Below are 25,327 nucleotides of genomic sequence, written 5' to 3' on the forward strand. Positions count from 1 at the left end.
AAAAAATCCTTTCAGAAGGAGCAGAAGATGCTGGTGTTGCCAAAACTCGGCAACTTAGTTTGTATAATACAGGAAAATCATTTCTGTGAACGTCCCACCATTTCAAAATATCAAAATCATCATAAAATTCGACGTGAATGTTTTCGTAGCGATGTATTTCTCTGTCGATTTGGTTCTCGAAGTTGAGAGTTTGGCGAGGTTGGACAAAATCCGTAAATAATATATTATTTTCTGAAGAACAGGACGGTAGAGAGTTCTCTTCGTTATTTAAGGTATCCAAAGGAAGTTCTGCCATGAGTCGTTTACATTCATGTATGGTAGAAGTTTTTTCAAGATCAGAAAATAAAAGAAGTTTGTTTGCAGGAACGAATAAAAAAAGGGCTAGTCTATGAATATTTTTAAGATTTTCAATCACTGTGCACTGTATGCACGCATATAATTTCGACTTGAACTCTTTAACCAACTCCGAATCGGTATCTGCCGCAGTACAAACTTTCTTTAATCTGTGAACCAATACATAAACGAGATATATGGTCGGGTAATTCTCGCCTTCTAATTTCTTAGATGATTGTTCGAACGGTTCCAAAACCGCAATAATGTCGTTAAGATTATGAAGTTGAATATTATGGAGTTTGTGAATATTATTTTCTTGTTGCAATATGTTATTTATTTCGGACCAACTTTTCTGAATTGAGACCATCAAATAATAAATTGTATTGAATCGCGTGGGAGAAAAGCTTTTTAAAGTGTTTTTCAGACTTGAGTTGTGGCCGGATTTTTTAAAATACTTCACAAGTTTTGTACATGAATTTGCCAGTTTCTCCATAGCTTCAGATTCCTCGATCGATTTTTTAATGACATTATGAAGCAAGTGATTCACACAAAATAGGTGGTTGTATGAACGGAAATTTGCAACCATATTCGTGCCCCTGTCTGTCACAATAATTGTTTTATCGCCTATACTGAGGTTGAACTCTTCAAGTATTTTGGAAACCTTTAAGTAAATGTTTGCACCTAAAAATAAAATATGAACTAAATTAAAAAAGTAAGTAAATAGGAGTTGTCAGATCAAATTGGGTTATGTGTAAAGACTATAAAACAGTGAAAATATAATTTTAACTAGACATCCATACTTACATACAAACTACATGTGTATGTACATAGGTACAGTGAATACCAGCCAAAACGACATAGCGAATTTGCATAAAACGTAAATTGTTGAGAACATGCAAAATTGGCCGTAAAATCTGGCGCTTCCAGTAGGTTGATAATTCGTAAAACTTAGTTATTGCATTAAAACTCAAAACTTCTTTATACAATTTGCAACATTTACAGTTCATCAAGTTATACACTAGCATTGGCCTGTAAATCTAATTAGCTGCGATTCAATTTGAATTGGACTTACTTTTTAGTCGCACGCACATTTTCGCAATTGTCCATGTTCTTAGTTTTTATTAGCATATATGTAGTTTATAGAACTTACAACAAAACAAAGTAAATCAAAGTTTGAAACCCTTAAAAGACTCGTAGGCTTGGAATGTAATCTACTACACTGCACATTCTTAGTTTAGGTTGTGGTATTTCAAGGTTGCCTGTGTGTTAATTTTTTCTATGTGTACCTAAAACATGTAAGGATGCATTGTACACTGCGCTATTTCGACTACATACAAAGTATGTATGTGTTAAAAAGAATCACGAATAACAAATCATAGCTTAAGTAGTGTTGGCATTGTTCAACTTTGCGTTCAACTCAACGCAGGGTTGCACGAAAAAAAAGTTTAATAGCTAAATGTTGGCTGGCTAAATGTTGAAAGGCCGTTCAACCAAAAGTTGAAAAGTTGGCGAATATTTTAAAATTTTTAGCCATTCACCTTTTTTTCCGTGCAGCCCTGCGCTGAGTTCAATGCAAATGTTGAACGCAAACTTGAGCAATGCAAACACTGCTTTACACACGCACGCACACACATTTATTTTTTTTTGTGTAGGTACATAGGCAATCTTGATATAACATAACAAATGTAGTTATATATGCATCTGTATACATATTTTCTGGCCTGCTAACGATGTGGTTAGTATTTATTGTTTTGTGTTTATAAGCAGTATTTTAGTTTTGGGAAAAACGTCTATTATACATGTATGTTGCATGTATGCATACAGGCAAATTTGAAACGTATATTTAAAATTTGGCAAGAAATGCATATTACTATCTGTTATTTCTGTTTTTTTGTAATGTTTCGTTGTTCTTCAGCTAAGGCGATGATACAAAATGTCCACATATTGAGATTTCACAACTTGGATGTAGGTTTGACGTTGAATATGAAAGGCAGAATGGCCAAAACATCGGTCAGTCAAAACTGGTGAAACTTTCTACACTTTTAACTTGTGCTTGCAAACTACAGGGCAAAAAATTTTCATGGAAAAATTAGCCGAAAAAACAACAAAAAAATAAAACACTGCACATTTACCTAAAAGGGGCTAAGCCATATTAAATTACATTCAAGAATTTGTTTACAAGTGTAACATAGGGTGAGGTACAAACATATGTATGTATGTATGTTTAAAATTAAATGATTTGCTTACTCGTGTTTTTTTCTCCGTGCATAGATCGAAGGCCTAGAAGCTTGTTAATCATAGATCCATTTCTAATATAATGAACAGTTAGCGCCAAATATGTTTTCCTTAAATAGTTATCTGTCCAAAGATCCGTTGTCAGACCACATCCATAACATTTGGCAAGTTCTAAATCGGTCTTAGCTTTATGAAAATACGTCTGGTACACATTGTCAATATTCCTTGCCTTCGTAGTCGGATGCGGTAGCGCGCTCTGCATGTTTACATTTTGTCCATATGTTGCACCAATGCCAATAAAATACTCGACAAGTTTTTTAAGGCCAAAGTCATCTACTATTTGGTACGGTCTGCAGTTCTTAATAACCCATTCCGTTACAATCTCTAACACTTATTTTTTATGATCTGCACTTAGGTCCACTTTTGCCATGTTTTCGCTGGCGTTTTTTGCAGAATATTTAGCAAAGCATTTGTGTTTTAGCAAGTTTGAAGTAGATTTTTTGGTGTGTTTATATATATTAAAGCAGCTTTTACACGCCACAATATTTGGAATGTTCTCATTTGAGTCATTTATAATAAATCCAAATACTTCCCAAACTTTACTTTTTCCAATAACTTTTGAAATTTTGAATTCGCCACTAATAATTTTATTTCGTATAGTAGCATTGCTTAAGTTGCTGTTTATGACAACTGATTCGTTGGTTAATGACTGCAAATAGTTTTACACCAAATTAGAAGCCCGAAATAATACATTAACGGCCTTATTTATAAAAATTTAAATACATATGTACATAGATTTAAAAAGCTGTTTAAATACAAAAATTATATAAAAATGTCACTTTAAACAACTGTTTAAACCTTTGTTATTTTCTATAAATAAGACCGTAAACATTTCCTTACATCGTCAATTTCCATATTGTAACTTTGTTCTTTCAATTTCGGTGACCAGAGCAGCAAACGATATCAACTAGTACGCTAACAAGCAGAAATGAAATTTAATACGCAAGTACTTACAGTACTCCAAATATACAGAGAGTAGATTTGCTACTCCCTTTAGGCAGCAGCAAACATCTCTCGTACGCGATGAGAGAAAATAGAGTACATACTTTGGTGGAGTAATAGCAAGTACGTCAAGTATTTACTCTCTCAACGCCAAGTAGTGTATGTATGGGGAAAAAAAGTAACAATGTGTTGGGAGTAGAGTACAATGCAAGGAGTACTTATTGAATGAAATGCGGCAAATACAATTGCGCTGGACTCTAATGTATACACATTGGCAAACACAAAAGCGCACCTGCGCGCGTATTTTAATATCAAGTGTATGTGTATGAAAGAATTATGAATACATAGGTACTTCGACACATACTTTTAATCTTTTCATCTCAATTGCAATCAATCAAAACCGCGGAAATGTTACTTAACTATAAATTCCTGTTGGCACAGTCGAGTCAAACGCTGCCAAATGGAGGAGTGTGAACTCAAACACAAAACTTACCTCAAATATGTATACTTCGTTACTTACCACACGACACATGCCACTTGTCGCTTTCCACTTACCGCATTTAGAACGTCATGCTTGCCGCTTCATGTAAGCTATTACATAGTTTGCTCATCACTCAAATCAAAGTCTATGCAAGTATTTGTATTCGTAGGTACATATATATACATACGCTTCTGTGGATATGTGTGCGCATGTGCGCTAGCTTGTACTGCTTGACGGCGGGCATGATTTTCGAATTCAAGTACAATTTCCCTGTAATACGAAACGTTGTCATTTGTCGCAATTGTCGGTCAACGGCAAAGACTTGTACGTCTAACATTTACAACTGCGCCACATATACATACATATATACACACATGCATGTACATATTTACATCCGAAAGCTCTTATTCAATCGCAAACCCTACTACTACCTTGCAGTGAATGCAGCAAGTTCTGAACTATTCGAATAGCAGCTTGCCTTGCAGGTCAACTTATTCATTTTCCGCCGTCTTTTCCATGTAAACAACAAATGTTTTCAATATAGCGATGTCTTACAAAATGTAAAATGTATCTATAACTGCCATCCCTAAATTGGCGCGTCAAGCGCCAAACAACTGTCAAAAATCCTCATGCCCATACAATTTGTATGAAGCATCCCACAATAACGCGGCGCTAACGCCGAGCAAATGGAATTTTCATTTTTGACAGGGCGTTACGTGTTGAAGTTGGATGCGGAAGACGGAAAGAAAGAGAAAGGACAAAAAAGTGAAAGAGGAAACGAGAATAAAAACGAGAGGATCTGAGAAAATGTCAAAAATTACGACGCGTTGATTTGGGGATAGCGCGCGCTGACACTCGTCGACAATGGATAACGCAACGCTTAGCGCTCCAATTTAGGGACGGCAGTAAGTTAGCATACCAGTCAGTCACCATCTGGCGCGTTGGTCGGACTATGTGTCACTAAGGTATGCTGCATATTAGATCGGTACGATATGCGATACGATAAGCGACATCAACATGCGCGCAGTGCACATTAAAGCGATACAACACGCGATACCATATGCGGTTTGATAAGCGAACCGTGTCGCTCGATCGATACGCAATCGATATTATGTCGCCGCTGTGCCGCTGTCGTGAAATTGTGAACAGTTTTCTTCGCCTTCTACCAATTTCCACGTACTCAGCATGTCGAATTTGCTTTCGTATCGCATCGCTTACCGTATCGCAGCTGTTTGAAGCAGTCGTACTCAAAGCGAAATAGCTAGACTTCGCATCAGCTTACACCAGTTAATCTACGACAATTTTCATTGGGTAATTTAGATTTTACTGCGGGGTAATGCCACTGGATTTCACAACCGCTGCGCTGTCGTTTTTTTACTTTTTTCACTTCACCTCCGCCACTTACCGCTCCGTTTGGTCGACGGACAAAACTCATTGCCAGCTTTCGTGAATATTTACGTAGATACATACACATCCATGTCCGTATGCCTGTGCATATGTAAGTGTTGGTGTCGCTTTGTTGATGTCCAAGTGCTGCTGCTCACCATTTAAAACCGGGAAGTAGCATATCTGATATCGTGCCACTTAACCGGCAACTGCCACCACTAGCCAAGCAACNATATTATGTCGCCGCTGTGCCGCTGTCGTGAAATTGTGAACAGTTTTCTTCGCCTTCTACCAATTTCCACGTACTCAGCATGTCGAATTTGCTTTCGTATCGCATCGCTTACCGTATCGCAGCTGTTTGAAGCAGTCGTACTCAAAGCGAAATAGCTAGACTTCGCATCAGCTTACACCAGTTAATCTACGACAATTTTCATTGGGTAATTTAGATTTTACTGCGGGGTAATGCCACTGGATTTCACAACCGCTGCGCTGTTGTCTTTTTACTTTTTTCACTTCACCTCCGCCACTTACCGCTCCGTTTGGTCGAGGGACAAAACTCATTGCCAGCTTTCGTGAATATTTACGTAGATACATACACATCCATGTCCGTATGCATGTGCATATGTAAGTGTTGGTGTCGCTTTGTTGATGTCCAAGTGCTGCTGCTCACCATTTCAAACCGGGAAGTAGCATATCTGATATCGTGCCACTTAACCGGCAACTGCCACCACTAGCCAAGCAATACCACTGGCAATTGCATTCATTTTGCCCATAAGTGTACAATAAAAGCAACAAGATGTGCTGTATGCACTTCAGGTGGGAGTACTTACTACCACAATCACTGATGACAAGAACAACAACAGCAATCGCAATGTTAACCGCCCCATCTTGCCAGCGTCGTTATGTCATGTGCATCCTTAACTAGCTTTGTATGTACGAGTATGTATGTATGCAGTTGCTTGTCTCGCCACACAATTCGCTTTGCTCGTTGTCGTCGTCAACTTTGTCGACTTGGCGTTGCCATTAACTATGTTTTGATAATGTCAACCGAAATTGCACGTTTCGTATGTCACTTTTGGCCACTTTAAAGTGTTTGCACTTGAATAGCTGTCGCTTTTGCAGCTGTTGCTCGCCGGGGTTTTGCTACAAAAAAGAATCTCTGCATGTATGTGTGTATACATTTGTATGTCCAATATTAAAACTTATCAGACAAAATTAAGCTATTTGTTTGTATTGATTGAGTTAGTAATAAAAATTAAAGTTATACTAAAGGTTTTCCTATTTCTTTTCTTTCAGAGCAATTTCATATTTTCGTTGGAGATTTAAGTGCAGAAATCGAGACACAACAACTAAAAGATGCTTTCACACCATTTGGAGAAATATCGTAAGTTCAAAAGATAATAACTATATCAGTTAAATGAGCAACACTTCTTTGCGATGAAACTTGGTTTGCAGCATTATTTTTATTAAATAAAGGGCTAAAGTTAAATTAAACGTTTATTAGGTACTTTCTATATCAATTTATGGCACTTCCTGGATAGAAATGGGAAATCGAAAAATATTATTTGATTTAAATAAAAGGCGCCTATACACACCAAAATTGGTACTAGGGTGAACCCCTCTTTATATTCCACATTTAAAGAACAAAAGCCTCCAAGGCGCTGCAATTTTGACTATCTAACGACTGGCTGGGCTGGGTATACGATTCCTTAAATAAAGAAATCTTCGAAGGCAGAACTTTCTAAATGAAGGTACCAGTTTGCTAAGATTGGGCAAACGGACTCCCTAACCTGGAAACCAGATTTGTACACTGGTACACAGAGACAAAGGAGAGGTGCAAGTATCTAAGGAACCATGAAAAAACTTGTATGTACATAAGTCCAATGCGTAAATGAACCACGGTGTTCCAGACTGAAGTAATAGCAATCTTAACCCTAGAACACACACCCGGGTACAAATGTATCCACTTTCAACTTTGAAGTGTTGTAACTTTTGAACCGCTATACCTCTATACCGCTAACTTCGGATAAGATTATTTAGTTTTGAGTTCAAATTCAAAATTTGAACCAGATCGGACCATTGGTTCAGGAGCTACAGCCTTCCAAACACATTATATACGTAAACACACACCCGGGATACGTTTGTACCCCAATAGTAAAAATCCTCATAATAATAAAAAAAAAAACATTTTTTATATTATTTTTTTATTTGAAAAATTAAAAATATTCATTTCACACATTATATTATTGACTTTTATTATAAAAATTATAAAAATGCATCTTATATCTAAGGAAAATCATGGCAAATAGAGCAATTTGTTGATGTGACCGAATGTTCAAGACACATTGGCTTCTTACATTTGTCGCACAGCTTTCTGGTTTTTCTACGGCGTTTTTCCTCTTGTGCGTAACATAAATAGCAAGATCCGGACACAGGTTTTGGCGTGCGCGCTGCGGCAGATGTTGATGCTGCTGTTGACACCATTGATTCCACCGGTCGGTTGAAATATGCTTCAATAGCAATTTTAGTCGAAAAATTTCGCGTCACTTGACGATTTATGGCTCTGGCTTCAATAATGGGCATACACAATGCTTCAGCCAAGCTGCGCAGGATCTGCTTACGCTTGTTGTTTGTTCTCCAAGGCAACATAGGGTTATTCAAATCGTAGACAATGTAGGCTGCAAGAGCTGTAATGTCCAACATGTTGAAGAACATCGCTAGTGGCCATCGTTTTGTTTGTCTTTGTGTTGGATATTCCGCAAACATTTGGTCCATTCGATCAACACCACCTTTGGTACGATTATAATATTCAATTATTTCAGGTTTCCCACTGTCAGCTATTTCAGCATCATTATGCATGGTCGAAAGCAAAATTACTGCTTTATTTTTTTTGGGAACATAAGAGCACATTGTCACATTATTTTTGAAGCCAAATGTCGTTGAACCAATTGTCCTGTTTTTGTTCTGCTTCATTTCTTGAGGAATATATGATTTGTTTTTGCGCAAAGTTCCAACGATCGTGAGTTTCCAGGTGAGAAGCAGTTCTGCAACTGGCAAGGTCGTAAACAAATTGTCCATTGTAATGTTTCGGCCACTTCCTTGGTATTTGGCAGACAAATCCTTCACCACTCGTTCGCCTTGGTTCGTTTCCCTACCAGTTTCTGCTTGGCCAGTATATATTTGTCCATGCAGTGGATATGCATTTGTGGCATCGCAAATCCACCAAACCTTGATACCATATTTAGCAGGTTTTGACGGTATGTACTGCGTAAACCGTGTGCGTCCACGGTAAGGAAATAATTGTTCATCAATCGTCAAGCATGAGCTGGGCTTGTAATGTGCAGCAAGATTATTGTTCATCATCGTCCACAACTCACTGATCGGTGCTGCTTTATCAGTTAGTAAGCGTGTTGCACGAGTGTTTTTATCGTCAAATCTTAGGAACCGCAATATCGAACAGAAACGGTTGACTCCCATTGTGGCGCGATATAAAGGATAGTTTTTGACGCTCCATAAATCTCGAACATGTTCTCCATTGCTATGGTTCGCACCAGTCATAATAAGTATGCCAAAAAATGCATACAGCTCTGTTATTGACACAGGCGTCCATGACTTAGGAGTTGTGTTTGGATGCGCATTGTTGTAAGCATTATAAGTTTCTTTTGCTAACTTATTTGTGTGGCGCATAATTATATCAGCCATTTCAACGTTCATGAAACATTTGAATGTTTGCTCTATTGACAACATTTCAGTGCATCTAGCTGGTCCAGAACGTTCTCTTATAATATTTTGTCTGAGTACCTGACGACTTACATTTGGTTCTTTCATCCACTCAGTACCATCACGTGCAACAAATTTTTCGGCACTAGCAGGTAATTCATTATTTTCTTCTACTTCTTCTTCTTCATCGTCTTCTTCATCATCCTCATAGTCCGCATAATCAGGTAATACTTCTGCGGCACTTTGCGAAACTTCAGCATCGTCATCAGCAATTTCAATGTCATTGATTTGAATTTCTTCTTCATCTTCTGAGTCAAAGTCATAGGGAGCGTCATCGTCACAAATTTCATCAAATAAAGATTGTATATATGATTCTCGCTGTTCCTCAGTTAGCCTGCATAATAAAAAAAATTAGTATATGTTTACATTGTTGCTTATTTTACATTTTTTACCTTCTATATGCTGCACTTGATAAATATTCGTTTCTTCTTGAAGTCATTTCGTATCCAGTTATTTATAGTTTCAGTTATATTTATTTTCACTTATATTTTCACTTCTTACACTTTTGAGCACCAAAACAATAATGAAAATATCAACAGGCAGCATTTATAACAACACCTCGTGTGAAAACAACCCTTGCAGCTGCATATAAAATACAAAAACCAGTTATACCAGTGTATTTGCTACCTACGTACCCATACCTTGCGCGACCTTTTTGCACATATCTTTTGAACCAGGTAGAATATTTCAATGAAATAAAAACCAAAATGTGTATTCGTTGTTACTCTACAAGTATATTATTATAAATTATATTATTTTGTTTTGCATTTATCAGGACAACAACAAAAACAAAAATCCACTGTTGCATGTCCTGACTTTATTTGCCCATATCGCTGGAACCAGTAGGAATATTCGAATGAAACAAAAGACAAAATACTTGTTATATATTAAAATATACATTTCAAAAAAAAAATCATAGAAATCGGTTGAATAAGCATTAAAAAAACCGCAAAATAAGGTCCCGGGTACAAACGTATCCCGGGTGTGTGTTTACGTGGTATTTTCTGGGTGTGTGTTCTAGGGTTAAGCTGGCTAACGAGCTCAGCATTCAAGAATTTTTCTTTTATGAAAAACGAGCGCAACATTAAAAAGATCAAGGAAGCTCCTTATGCTGTGCAGAGGAGAAATCGTCTTTCCTGTCGATCTGTAGAGTGGTCATATCGCCCTAGCAAAGCTTTGTGGGAGACTTATGGTGTCGCTCAATGATTTCCGAAGACACAGAGACGAGGAGGAGCCTGAATCTGTAAGCCACTTAATTTGCGACCTGAGCAATTTGTCTGCCATAAAGGTAAGGTAATTGCTCAAATTTGTTACTGCCTCTTTAGGACTGAAACCATATTTCGTTCACAGTTGATCATCTTCGAGAACCATAATAGCTGATTGGGTATGCTCTGAACCTTTTATGTTTCAAAAAGCTTAAATCTTACCTTATTGTACTCCTTTCTATAGGGCTTTTATTTATTGCTATTTTATTGTGTACAAAGGAAACATTTTTACGTCTTCTTATTAAAAATTAATTTAAACACTATAATTCACCAAAGAAAATAATACGTATGGGGTATGTCGGCACACCAATGCCGGGTTAAAAGATAGATTTAGATGTCAGTTTATATATCTGAGATACGTTTCCGTTGCAAAAACGGTAAATGATTATTGTTGTTGTTATAGAAAGAATAGAGTCACATTTTTTGCTTAAAATACATACATTTCCGCTGAAAAATTCGTCCCGAAACAATAATTAGTGCATTTTTAGGTGGAATGCTCGTCTATGTATATTTAAAAATAATGTACTGTAAATAAAAAATTCTCATCGCTTGTTTGAAGGGACATNGTGGAATGCTCGTCTATGTATATTTAAAAATAATGTACTGTAAATAAAAAATTTTCATCGCTTTTTTGAAGGGACATTTTTCTGGGAGGATTGTAAAATACAAGGTAATTTATTTTCAAAATTCTAAAATTTTTCGCCAAAATTCAGCCATGTGCCTACTAGTTAGTATAATCCCCAAGCTTTTCGAATTATTTTAGATATTTCCCATGTAAATATTTGCATGCCACTCCATCAAATTTCGAACTCAACGAAAATAAATAAACATACTGCAAAGTATGATTTGCTAACACAAATAAAGAAAACAAGCATGCTGCTGAATAACTTTTAATTATGTGCTCTAATTAACAGCAGCAACAGCAAATAGGGAAAAAATATAACACACAAAATATACATTCACAAAAACATAAAAAAAAAACAAAAAAACGATGGATAAACGAGCAGCATAACAGTCGTAAAAAGGCGAGGCACGGCCAAGTAGCAGCTGCATTAGTTGCCATCAAAGAGCATTTTGCGCCATTTGCTAAGCACAAATGGAATACTACACAAAATTGAAGAGTGGAATGAGAAGGCCCTCTCGTGCTACGCAGCTGGTGGTGGGTTTTTGGCAAATGAAAACAGTGCTGCCAGTCAGTAAAAGGCAAATTTCGCACAAACACAAATGCATTACTTTTTAGCTGTACGGGATTTTCTGAAACTTAAGCAGTTATTTTTTATTTTGATTCTGTGTTGCTTCTACTTTCCCTGTTTGTATGCTTAATTTATGAATAATTGATGCGCTGATGGTTAGCCACAGTGAATGCGAGTGCTGAATGGAGTGGAGTGGTAGCAGCCGCCGCTACTAGCCCATGGCAGCCACTGCTAACAAATGGGGCACTGAGCAATCAAACGGGCATACACAAAAATGATGAATTCTATGCGAATGAGGGAAATGATGGCGCCAGGCGCTTAAGTCGCTAAAGGCGCATCAATCCATCAACAAACGTAACAAATTTGTGCTCAACGCAACATGAATAAATATGAAGGTACGCATATACATACGCACACACATACATATAAACGAACAGAAATACAACTACAGCTACTCAATTAGCTTGCGAACCTTTTTTCCAAGCGACCCCAAAAGTCGGCTGAATCTATATATTTACTACCATACGCCGACCTGCAGAGGCACAAAACAAATTAATAATTTAATTTTCGACTTTTGCCACAACCAGCAGCAGCAGAAGCGGCAACAACAAAAATAAAGCATTGAATGCGGTAATAAAGTAAAAGTTAAGCTAGCAGTAGAAAAGCTACGAAAAATAACGTAGCGAAGTGATGATGGTGATGATGATGGCGGCTACACGGTGGTACGATGCGGAAAAGGTCAGCATTCGAAAGCTCAACGCTTAAATGTAAAATCAACACCAGAACGCTTAAAGCAAACAAATTTGCAGACAAAACAGCAAAGCCAGAAAGACACTATTAAGCGTTAATAACAGCTAAAACAACACTGATAAGGCAAACACTTGAGCGGCTGGCATTTATTATATGTATGTATGTTGTTCGTAATTACGGGGCGTATGAGCAACGTACACGCAATAGAAAGAGCAGCTATCATCAGTGAGCTTAAAGCTAACCCAACTCAAAGACGGGTCCGCCGAACGAAACGCAAATTAACCGCTTGTAGTTGTAGAAATTCATCAAAAAATTACTCCGGTAACGTCAGCTAGGCAGTAAAATAGACAATTCACTAGTTTATGTGAGTATTTGTGGAATGTTGTTGAGCTTTTTGAGCTCATGGGTGAGCAGGTTGTAAGATAAAATTTTTTTGTACACATTTTACGGAGTCAAAAGTGGCTTTCTCCTCGGCTTAGTAACACATTAGCTGACAATTGTTTTGGGCGCCAATCTTTTTTCGCTCTGCTTCTTATTAGGTAGAGAGTTTGTACTTCTTCTTTTTCTTATATGGCATTACAACCGATTTTAAATCTTCGCCGGATCCCCATCTCTAATGCAGATAGGTTCTTCTGTTCTTAATTCCATTTTGGAATGCATCCACACCAATCTACTATATTCAAAGCTTCAGCATGCCTTTCATAGTTCAGGGTAATTGAAGACTTCTGGTTCTTATGAATAAAAATTGGTAGTTTACAAATATATGTACGCGGAATTTAAACCAAATATGAAATTAAGATTTCAAAAATAAATCTAAATATAGCTTCTAATACAACAAAATTATAACTTAAAATAAAAGCCGCGAGCTTTATTACCTTTTGTTGGTGGGCATTATTTCCTTTACGAAAGTTTAGGAGAGATGTTCCTTTCTTGCTTGTCCGTCTATAGGTGTCATTTTCGAACAGTTGGTCGTTCTATCTTCTTCGATAACCGTCTCCTACGCAAATGGAGTCATATATCTCGAGACGCATAGTCCTTTCGACAGCACTCAAGACTAAATATCTCATCTTTGCGTCATATAAAAGATTCGTGAACAAAGTTTTTGTTCGCAAAGAGAGGGCTCTGCTTTTAAATCGCCTATCGAGTCCAAACTAGCACCTGTTGGCAAGAATTATTCTTCACTTAATCTCCAGGTTAATATTATTGGTGGTGTTTTTGCTGAATCCGAAGTAGACAATGTGCTCGCTCTTTCAAATCTATAATTGCCAAAAGTGACGTGTGTACCAAAATGATGGCTTAATGAAGCGATAACTTTGTATGGATGTAGTAATTATATATCAACGAAGAGTGTCCCTAGACAAAAACTAAAGCCTGTTTTTATTTCTTTTTTAATACTTTCCAACGGTTTAATGAAATGTAAATATTACTACTAGAGATGGACGCAGGATATCGGGACCCGCGGGACCCACGGTACTGGTTTCAAATTGGCCGGGAAGGTCTGTGAAATTTTACGGGCGGGACGGGACTAAAATCCTTTCCCGACAATCCCGATAAATCTTCCGTAAAAACGATGTGTGGAATATGCAATATTTATGTTTTATTGGGACGAAATTTGAAAGTCATGTGAATGTTTTTTAGTGATAGATTTTGAGACCCACGGGACCCGTGGTACAATTCTGAAAAACGTTGGGACGGGCATGTTCGGGACTTAAAATTTAATTTCGGGAAAAGCGGGATTGGGATTAAATATTTAGTCCCACGCACATCTCCAGTTACTACTCAAATAGGGATAATTAAGGCATNAGATTTTGAGACCCACGGGACCCGTGGTACAATTCTGAAAAACGTTGGGATGGGCATGTTCGGGACTTAAAATTTAATTTGGGGAAAAGCGGGATTGGGATTAAATATTTAGTCCCATGCACAGCTCCAGTTACTACTCAAATAGGGATAATTAAGGCATTTTAAATACATATATGTCGTTTTACACGTTTTAAATGGAATGATGCTGAATATAAACAAGTGTTTCCATGTTACCTTTTTTAAGCGTGTCAAAGTCTTTGACACCTCCCATCATATATCGACTGCTGAGTGGATGAGCGACCTAACTCGGCAGCCAGATCGAAAACACCCTATCTCAAAAACTTTTCAATAGCGCCCTATTACAGAATTTGGTTGAAGAACGCCCTATTTAGAAAGTCCTTTGGAAGAGTATTAAATAAGTCCCTTTTAACTAAAAACATACCTAAATTTACTACTTTCTTTTAATTGTTATTCTCTTTAAAATTTTCACACTTTCTTCTGTTTTTTTTTTAGCGTTATATTAAGTTATTAAATGCAATAATGAGCATGAAACTGCTAATGCAACATCCATCATTTATTTAATTTATTTATTTTTTTGGTATTCTCTGTTTTTTACTTTTTTATAATACATACTCTCATTTTGCATTACAGCTCCCGAGGGGAATATTTGCTTACCTAAGCAATTTATTTAGCTGTTTTTTGTTTTAAGTTTTTAATAAGCAAAGAGGCACTTAATGAAATCATTTTACTACACTCTTGGGTGTATTTCTATGTTACTTTGATGGATGAAACGTGCATTTTCATTTTTTAATTAGCAAGGCTTAACGTTTTTATCAGCTTTGTTATCGAAAGTTTAAAAAAAATAAAACGCCAACAGGTGCTTTATCAAAGTGGGTTGTAGATATGTATTGGCTTAGACGAAAGAATTTAGATATGAAATAAAATATAAGAAATGTTGTAATTTACTAGATATTACTATGTGCATTAGAGTGGTCCAAATTGGAATTTTGGAATCGTAGAGAATATTTAATATTGCTCGGGACTATTTCGAGATTTTCGAGACAACTTCTAGATTCCCGGGATTACTTCGGTGTTTTCAGAATTTTCGTTCTATTTATCGATTTTGTTATCGATAAATGTATGGATTTTTCTATCTATATATTTATCGGTATATTTATCGATATATTAAANAAAATAATAAGCCTAATTTGAAATGACAAAGCATGACGCGAGTAGCCACAATGAATGATGAGGACGCGCGGGTCAAACGCAGGCCATTTGGACATTGAATACCTGGATTTAAAGCTATTTCAGTATGCTTAGTGCTGTTGTATTGAATTTTTATTGCATTTTCCGTTTTGTTCTTCACATTTTGCTGGCATTTCTTGTTTACATTACCTTACTTTCGTAACGATAGCTGTGCTAAAATGAAGAACACGAAAAATCTAATCAAATCTAATCCCCGCAAAGTAAATCGGATACTATTACCGACCGGTATTACCGTTAAACCGCCAGTAATGCTGAAGTGTCCTTGTACGCTAGCTGCAGGTGGCCATGGTTGTTCGTGCATTGATGATTGTCGTTGTTGCTTCAATTTGCTTTTGCGTTTCAACAATCACTTTGACATTTTCGCATGGCTGCTTTGGTTTTTTTTTTTGCTGCATAGCGAACTTATTTAAAATAACTACAAAAATTGTTCTTGTTCCTTGTTCGTGTTCACGTTAGATGTTGCTTAGCAGTACAATATACTGTACATACATATATATGTACATACATACTTTTGTGTAATGCAAAGCGTAGTAGCCCAACAAATACTGGTATAAAAAATTTCAAGCGTTTGAGAAAATCGTATTTCTCAATTTGATTTTCAGCATTGTTTATCATTTGAAACTAAAGATTTTCTCAAATTTTTCTCAAACACTGTTTATCAATTTAAGAAAGATTTGAGAAACATTTGAAAAACAATTTGTGAGCATTCCGTTCCGTTCCATCTGTGTCAACATGGCACAAATGTCGAAGTCCATCGGTAGTCTCAATCAGTACTTGTACTTGTCTCAAACAAGGTATCGATACCTACTCAGTATCGGAAAGGTATCGAGTACTTGTACATAGAACTACGATTTTGCTAATTCCTCAAAGTTATTGAGAAAATATGAATTTTTACAAGATTATTTATCTTCTAATATTTTTTTTTCATAAAAAACAATAGAATACATTTTCACAAGATTAATAGATAAAGTTTTTTCATATAAAATAAGTTTGAGAAAATAACTTCCTTTTTGTCATATTTCTCCAAAAAAATCAACTTATCCAAATGTTTTCCTGAAAGGCGAGATTTTAATATGCGGGCATGTTCTGAAATTCGAAACTTTGAACTCGACTCGATTTGCCAAATATTTTTTTTATTATATCTGAAGAAAAGACTGAATATTCTAATTGAAAACCGTAAAAGAAGCAGCAGCGATATGAAATAAATCATTCTAATGCGAGACTTGTAAATTTTTGGGGTTAAAAACCACCGAGAAAATTATCGAAATCGAGTCGATTTCAAACTTTTGAATTTTAGAACATGCCAGATAGTTGTAGGGACCTGTTTTTTAGAAAAACATCTACCAAGGGACAGATGACTCAACAACCGTTATTCGTTATTCGTCTAATGGGTTGCTTTTCAAAAAAGACACTGAAGCATAATATGTTTTGCGCTTCCGATGCAAGTGCTTTTTTTCGATACCTACTTGGATCGCAGTAAAAGGTATCGAGTAGAAAACTTCTTACTTACTTAACTGAATAAATTACTTATTAAATAAAATGTTAAAGTGCATAAATAAAAATTCCTTTCCTATTATAACTGTGGTTCTCTTACATGTATCATGTATCAAATATTTCAATGAGAGTAGCTGGATCTCATTTCGTTCCACTCCACTCACGTTTGAAGAAAAGTTGAGAATTCAACATTTCTCAATTTGAAAATAAAGGAAAATTTCACATTAAAAAAGTGCCTTTTAGAACGCTATCAACGGTTATTTGAGATGCATTTGAGGGTTAACGTTTTAGATTTGAGAAAAGGACTGATTTTCAAATGCATCTCAAATTGAGATTTAACAAAAATGTTTATTGGGACGTTTAGTACAAGCACACACACTTACACATACATAATTATGCAGAAGCGTAATGTAATGTTTTCAAGTATATGGTAAAGTAAAAGGAAATATAATAAAATGAAACGAATTTGATTTACATTCTCTTTTCTGGAAACCCGATTAAAATAATTTCTGATTGTAAAGTTTAACGAGGAAAGGTTTTGCTTTTTTACTGAAACTAAGCTATTAACCCTTTCAGTACAAGCGTCCAATATATTGGGCAAAGTCCTGTTGAGCTTAAAGTGTTGCCTTTCGTAAATAAGAGTCTTCGTTATAAAAAAAAAAAAAATTATTTTCTTGAAAATTATATCATGCTTCTTTTTCGTGTTTTTTTAATGATGTTTTTGGATACAGTTTTATAAAGCTTTTGATTGTATTTTCAAAATCGACGACCGAAGATTTGCCTGTGTACAAATTTTCAGATTTTTAACTTCAACCGTTGAATTTTCGTATTCAAAGGGTTTATTCCAAAGGGGCCTTCAAGACGTATGGTAGTTGTTTAAGTATTAAGTCGTCTTCATTTCGTTTGATAAAACCTTGCAATTTTGTAAACAATTTACTACAATAAAGTCTACCGAAAAGTCTCTAATATCAGTTTTCTATAAGGTATAGGACCCATATAACTGATTCTTCAGATATGAGCTTTTGTGATTATATTACTAATCAATATCTGCTGATAAGGGCATGACGACACTTATCACTAATGAAAATTCTGCTGAGAAAATCATAACGATCGGTGATCTATAACTTATAACCTCCACACCTCGACTAGTTCACATTGTATGCATTTTTGTGATATAACTTCTCTATTTATATGCCGAAGGATCTGAAATATGTATGCCTATTCCGGTATTCGATGTAAATATCAAAGTTAAATTTTCTTCTACTCATGAAAGCTATAAAACCTTCGGCATAGATAGCACTTTCCTTCTTTCTTCGGTCGTAACTTTCAGTTTGTTTCTGTTAACCAATTATCTGAACGTATACATAAACGCTCACATGGCACGCTAGTGGTCTCTGGGGCATCCAATAATTGACCGGCGAGCGCGCGAATGAGCTCGAAGCTTAGCTGCTAAGGTGGCGCACCAGCCCATGTATTCACCTACACACACATACACACACTTACAGAATACTCAATGGCATTCCAACGTCGCCCAAAATATCTGACGTTCTCTTGATTTAACTTGCAAATTAATGACAATTTGTAGAATTCGACGAGTAAAAGTCCAAATAAAAAAAAAATTAAATAACTCAATAACATCGGTATGAGGCGTGGCTGTGCACAAAAGGACAATTGTGTGAATTTTAAAGTCGTACTTTAAGGGTGGAGCTTCATTAGCGATGAATTATTCAAGCACCTGTAAAATAGCTTGTGGGCTGGCGCTTGTAGGTGCTGGCTGGGCGCTTGATTGATTGCAAGCAACCAGTTGAGCGGTGAACGTATTATTATTATTTTTTTTAACTTAAAAAATGACGTATGTATATACAAATGTCGTACCACTCTTTGGGGATTGGACGTGTGTTAAGTGTAAGGCAAGCTGTGAAAGATAACGATTAAAGTACCCCCTGATCACAGAGTGGAAACAGAAAACTAAAGATAATCGTAAAATAAAATGAAGAACAATCTGGGTCAGACGACATAAAATAAATGAAATGAAAATTGCCGACATTTTAAAAGGATAATGAAATTTGCGCGTCAAAAAACCAACACTTATAATTGGCTACAAAAAGAAATGAAGGAAAGCAGGAACGAAATTCGTTTGATTTTTATTGTATTGTTTATAATATGAAAATCGAAAAAATAAAATTTATTTAATACTGGTGATAGGATAGAATTTCTATACCTTAACTAATACGAGGATGCGTATGTCGTTCCTAATTAAAGTTGAGACTTTCGGTAGTAAAAAAAAGGAAGTGCGNGAAAATCGAAAAAATAAAATTTATTTAATACTGGTGATAGGATAGAATTTTTATACCTTAACTAATACGAGGATGCGTATGTCGTTCCTAATTAAAGTTGAGACTTTCGGTAGTAAAAAAAAAGGAAGTGCANGTGCGCCTGGGTCACACTGGAGAAGTGAAACTTACGTTGCGTATGTATTAGAGGGCTGCATGAATTCATTCAAACTTCTAGCCAAACAGAGTACAGTAGATTTGAATATTTTACTTCACATACAAAACACTCGGCGCTTGGAATTTTGTAAGTTATGAATATACATTTTGTTTTATATTTTCTACCTTCAAATGGAAGAATGTGAATGAATGAATGGAAAATATTCAAATCATTCAAACTCATTTCGGTAAAAGTTGTTTTCTACAAACAAGTTTTTTCGTATGTAATAGGAGCGCAGTAATACATACATACATACATATTTTTGGATATGAATTAGGGCTGTGCGATTAATTGATTACTCAAAATTTTAATTAATCATAAAGTAAATAACTCAATTATTCGATTAATTGGAAATTATGATTACTCAAAAGTTCAGTTACTCGAGTAATCAAGATTTTTGATTAACCAAAAACAAAAATATTTGAGTAATTTGCTTTATGATTAATCAACATTTCGAGTAAAATGAGTAATCAACATTTCAACTCTTTACATATGTATAAAATAGTTAAAGTTCCTTGATACTTTGAAAACAACGTTTCTATTTTCAAAAATTAAAACGAAATTTTTGTTTCATATACAGAATGTAAAAAAGAAAATAAGCGTTTTCCAAAGCAAACTCTTTTAACGAGCAAAATTATTTTTTTGAGTAATCATATTTCAAGTAATTCGATTAATCATCGTTTTGAGTAATCAAAATCTTGATTACTCGAGTAACTGATTAACCGAATAATTGACTAACCAACTTGCTCGAGTAATCGGATAATCGCACAGCCCTAATATTCATACAAAAAATTTTAATTTATTTAAATTCAATTTATTTGCACATATGTATTACATATGTATATCTGCTTTTGCTCAAGGTTATATTTTTTTATTATCTAGATCCCTACCTCTACCGCTGTTCGTTCTAACAACATCTATCTTATTCTGTTTTCCTTTGTTTTTATACTCTATCGATAACATAGTCGATAGTAACATCCAACAAAATATCGTTAAAAACCCGATAAAAATATCGATAATAAAACCGATGACAAATTCGATAAAAGTTTCGATAGCGAAATCGATAATAATATTGGTAGCAAAATCGATTCGAAAATCGATAAAAATGCCGATAACGAAATCGACAAAAATATCGGTAAAAAAATTGGAAAATAGTCGACAACAAAATTGATCACAAAAATCGATTAGAAAGTCGATAAAAATGTCGATAACAAAATCGATAAATTATCGATAACAAAATCGATGAATAATCCATACCAAAATCGATAAATAATCAATAACAAAATCGATATTTGATCGATAACAAAATCTATAACAATATCGATAACAAAAAAAATAGCAATATCGATAACAAAAAGAATAAGAATATCGATAATAAAATTGTTTAAAATATCGATTAAAAAACCGATAACTAAGTCGATAAAAATATCGATAACAAAATCGATTACTATATCGATAAGTTCCGAAGAAATCGATAGCAAAATAGGTGACAATATCGATAAAATTTTCAATATCAAAACCGATAAAAATATCGATTGTTATATCGATAAGTCCCGACAATCCCGAAAATCTCTAAAATCCCAAAATAGTTCACACATTGGGTCTCTGGGTCTCAATCTATATCCTTTTCTCTATAGTTAACTTTATTTTAATCTTTCTTCCTTTATCTTCATCTTTATTTTATCGGTATCCTTATCCTCATCTTTTTCTTTATATTTATCTTTGTTTTAATTTTATGTTTATTATTTTCTTCATCTACATAGTCCCCTTCACCTTTGTCCTTATTTAAGTGTTTAAAGGCCATCTTGTCTAAATCATAATTTTGTCTCGGTCTGCGCGGAAAGTCCTTCGCAATCTGGACGGGCCTAAAAGATGGGCTTAAGATTTCAAATGTAGACATGTACTCATAGAGGCAGCTTATTTTTGCGCTTGGCTTATTCCCCCGATATTTGACGCAAAAATTCAGAGCGCGATATCGCTTCTTGGGAACAAGCATTACTCCCAGCAAGCTTTGAGCGCCTCAACCGGTTTATGGATTTTTAAATAAGTTCTTTGGCCTTATTTTCTAATAAAATTTTCCATTTTCCTTGTACTAACTTCTTTCTAACTGCTGTCAAAAAATGGGTTTCCCTATTTCTCATGATCTGTAATTGATGACGCTGTACAAGTATGACCATACGACCTTTTTCCTTGCCGACCCGCGGTAGTTCCTGGCTACAAGGTCTGCCTTTCTCAAGCCATTTTATATGTGGGCAGCCGCTGTACATAAAGCCTTCTTTGCAGTGCATACTGAGAGGCTGTAGTTAAAATCCCAATTTTTTAACCAACACAAAAAGCGCCGAAATAGTTTATAGCTATTCCCAACATATCTTAATTTTTATTGAAAGAAAATTTAAACTTTTGACAAAAAATCAAACTACGTAAGATCAAAATTTAATGATAAATAAATAAAACTAGTTTTAAATGGCCAAAGGAAAATGTGCAATAATCTTTTTTATGAAATTAGAGCAGGAAATAATGTTACTCATACGCCATGCCATACCAGGCTAATTCCGTACATAATCGTGCATAACATTTCACATGATAACTTTTAATGTTTTCATTCGTAATGCAAACTAAAAACGAAAATATCTTCAGAAAATAACCTCAGCTAGAAAACTACATATAAATCCATAATCTATGCCTCAAAATTAAGTTAATGTATCTCGGCTTTTTATGTTGCCATTTTAGTCTCCCTACAGTAGTTTTAGTCGCTTGCCACACTAATCCCTGGTAAAAAAAAACATAAGGTTAATACAAGTGATAAAATAGGCTTAATACGATAGGTAAAAGTGCAGACGTAAGTTCCTAAGTATATTTCAGCATCCTTTTCCACGTATACAATGCTGCTGAGTAGTTTTTACCTACTTCTCGTCATTGATTTTCCACGATAGTTGCCTGCTAAAGTTCAGACAGGAATTTTATATATAACTCCTAATAAACACTAACTAAATTGGCTCCCTACACGTTAGTGCTCCTTTAGTGTCTTTTTTTCCAGGGTGAAAGCCTCCTATTCAAATAAACTAGGCTGTTTTGCGACAGAACGGTCACTCTCAAAGTTCTAAAACTCATTGCTAACTGGTAATATGTCAGAGCCAATGTTTCGTGATGTTAATAAAAAGTCTAAATTATTTCAATACAGTAACGCATTTTTATGCGCACACAGGAATAAACATACCCTTCGATTAATGGATGTATAAGACAAACTAAAGAAAATATATTTGAAATGTCCTGCGTTGCTATGCATTGTGCATGAACGAATACTCGAGATACAAACAGGCAAAACGCGGATATACAATTGACGAGGACAGACACAAGCAACATAATGAAACACAGCGCCAAAGTTGGTTGTACTGATTTGACCTCGCAAATATCTGTCATCGGGATGCCAGCTCTGGCGAAGCTACAACGGCAACTACCAGAAAAGTTGCACAAACTGGCGGCCAACGAGCCGTATTTTCCACACAGCCCACATGCGGCGATGAAACCAAGGTGACGTTTTGTTAGCGCCACCTAGATGAAAATGTTTAAAACAAAAAGTTAATGTGAATTTATGTATATACATACATATGTATGTGCTCACGTAAAAAGGTGCGCTTGTGAGAGACGGACGTCTGTCCTTGACTACCGCAGCAGTGCGAAATTTTACTTCCGTAACCTTTGGGGTCTAAGAAAATTTTAAAAAATGTTTACAAAAAAAACAACTAAAGCTATGTGTACACGGATAGTTTTGTGAATGTAAGTGTGCCCGTTTAACATAGCTACGTCGACAATTTTTTTGAAGCACCCCGCCATTTTTTTTCATAATTATTGTATCGCACAGTGCAAAAAAATTTTCAGCAAGCCGGCAGTAACGTTTTTTTTAGTGCCATTGGGCTCTTGATTTCCACTCTTTTAATTTTCCAAAGTCCATAGCTACGAGCCGACCCCACTTCCTACTCAACTTTTACGTATCTGTCAGCGGCAGCGCCAGCGCCAACGCCAGTTTCCAATGCTTTGGCAAGCTTATGCATCTCCTGAATATATTCTTTTTTTTTATTGTACAATAAAATTCCAAATACAAACACACGCACACAATTAACCAAGACAAACACAGCCTCATTCGGTTGCCTTCAAACATACATACATATGTATTTACGTATATAATATGTATATAAATTTATAAAGCATTGTTGGTTCCATTGTCGTTGTATTTGCGCTTTTGCCTCGCAGCTTTCCGTTGCGATTGTGTGCGTAGCGCAGTCAATTTTGAGTGCAAATTGGTACGTTTGCCAAAAGCGCAAACGCGGCTGTGTCTTTCATAAAGTAGTAGTTCCGGCAAAATCTCTAGCAACAGCACCACTGACAACAGTCATGGTCACTGGGTTTGCGTGGTGGCATCAAATTCGTTGCCAGCCTCGACCGCATTGAGTTGGAGATGTGACGCCATTGTGGCGGCAAATAAACGAGGAATCCTAAATACATATGTATGTATTTATGTATGTAGATATAAAATTATAGAAGCGTGCGTACATCTCTAGTGCACATTGTCACTTTGCAATTACTCACACTTATGCACAAACTTGCTGCGAACTCGTTGGCTGGCCAGAAAAATAATGAACTAGTTTAAATGCGCTGCCAAAATATTTAGTATGGGAAATATTATAGATAGTAATTTTTGATTGCACATGAATTAAAAAAATATACATATATATTTTTATTTGTTTATGGTTTATATTCTTAAGTTTAAGCTAGATACTAAACCCTTCTGCAATGGTAGGGTTAAAATGACCCCACTGTTATGGAAAAATTGTTGAATTACAGACTTAGGTAATTTCAAATAAGATCCGGCGTTGTCTATTCGTTGAAACCATAATCAGCTATGATTTTGCAAAAAAAAAAAAATTAAGAAATTTAAGTATCGTTTTTTTTCTTAACATTGATTAATATCTATTATTTGGTCAAAATGACCCAAAACGTTATATGAAGGGGTAAATTCCAAACACCGCAGAGGGGTTAAATTCAATGTGTTTCACAGTTAAATGGATAACATAGCATTATCGTATATAATAAATCTGACAGTTGTGAACGAGCCGGCAATCGTATTCTCCTTTATCCTAATCTTTATATTTTGTGTCTTTACTTTATCTCCCATTTCCATAACTGTGTCGAAAAGGAATGTAATGTGGTATAGGAGGCTAATGTGGTAAAATCGTTTATTTCCTAATATATTTGCTATGCGCAAAAGTTTTTACATAAAAAGTCGTTTTCGGCTATAAAGGTTTGATTTAATTGCTCAAAAATAACGTTTCTATAAGTTGAAATTTTTAAGATGCTTTCTAAGAAGGAGAAACAAATGAGGTTTGGCATAACGCAATAAGAAATAAATAAATAAAATTCATATTACGACCGAATACAATCATATCATATTTTAACCATGAAAGGTTATTTTTAAATTATAATATGTAAATATAAAAAAATAAATTTGTTAACATAGTATCAAAGGGCAGCTAATGTGGTACACTTCTGATTTTCATTGTTAAATAAGGTATTTTTAATTAGTTTTAGGAATAAAAACTTAAAGTTCGTGTTTTAAAGATCTGGATTTTTCATTTGAAACTAAATAGTTTCTTATTTAGATTTTAAGGTATTTTTTTATCATGGCTTTACTTTTCTTGCAATTTTGTCTTAAAAAAAATCAATTTAATCAATGAAATACTTAAGAAAGTCTGCTAGTTTTTTAATTTTTAAATATTTGCTATTTTTTATTGTAATTCATTGCTGCATTTGTAATAAGGTGTAGTGTACGATATTTCTAGAGCCACATT

General features: G+C 35.3%; 1 protein-coding gene across 1 annotated transcript in view; it reads left to right on the forward strand.

The window, feature by feature from the left end:
• LOC108360776 (nucleolysin TIA-1) overlaps positions 1–25,327 on the forward strand; it is a 184,592-nt gene that overhangs the window by 65,893 nt on the left and 93,372 nt on the right. Inside the window, exon 2 of the mRNA XM_017613204.1 lies at positions 6,734–6,821. Within this exon, the coding sequence (XP_017468693.1) occupies positions 6,734–6,821 (88 nt within the window). The remainder of the gene's footprint in view (positions 1–6,733; positions 6,822–25,327) is intronic.

This window comes from Rhagoletis zephyria, unplaced genomic scaffold (assembly GCF_001687245.7).
Source record: "Rhagoletis zephyria isolate East Lansing unplaced genomic scaffold, Rhagoletis_zephyria_1.1 Rzeph_scaffold_00626, whole genome shotgun sequence".
In the NCBI taxonomy this organism is placed as follows: domain Eukaryota; kingdom Metazoa; phylum Arthropoda; class Insecta; order Diptera; family Tephritidae; genus Rhagoletis; species Rhagoletis zephyria.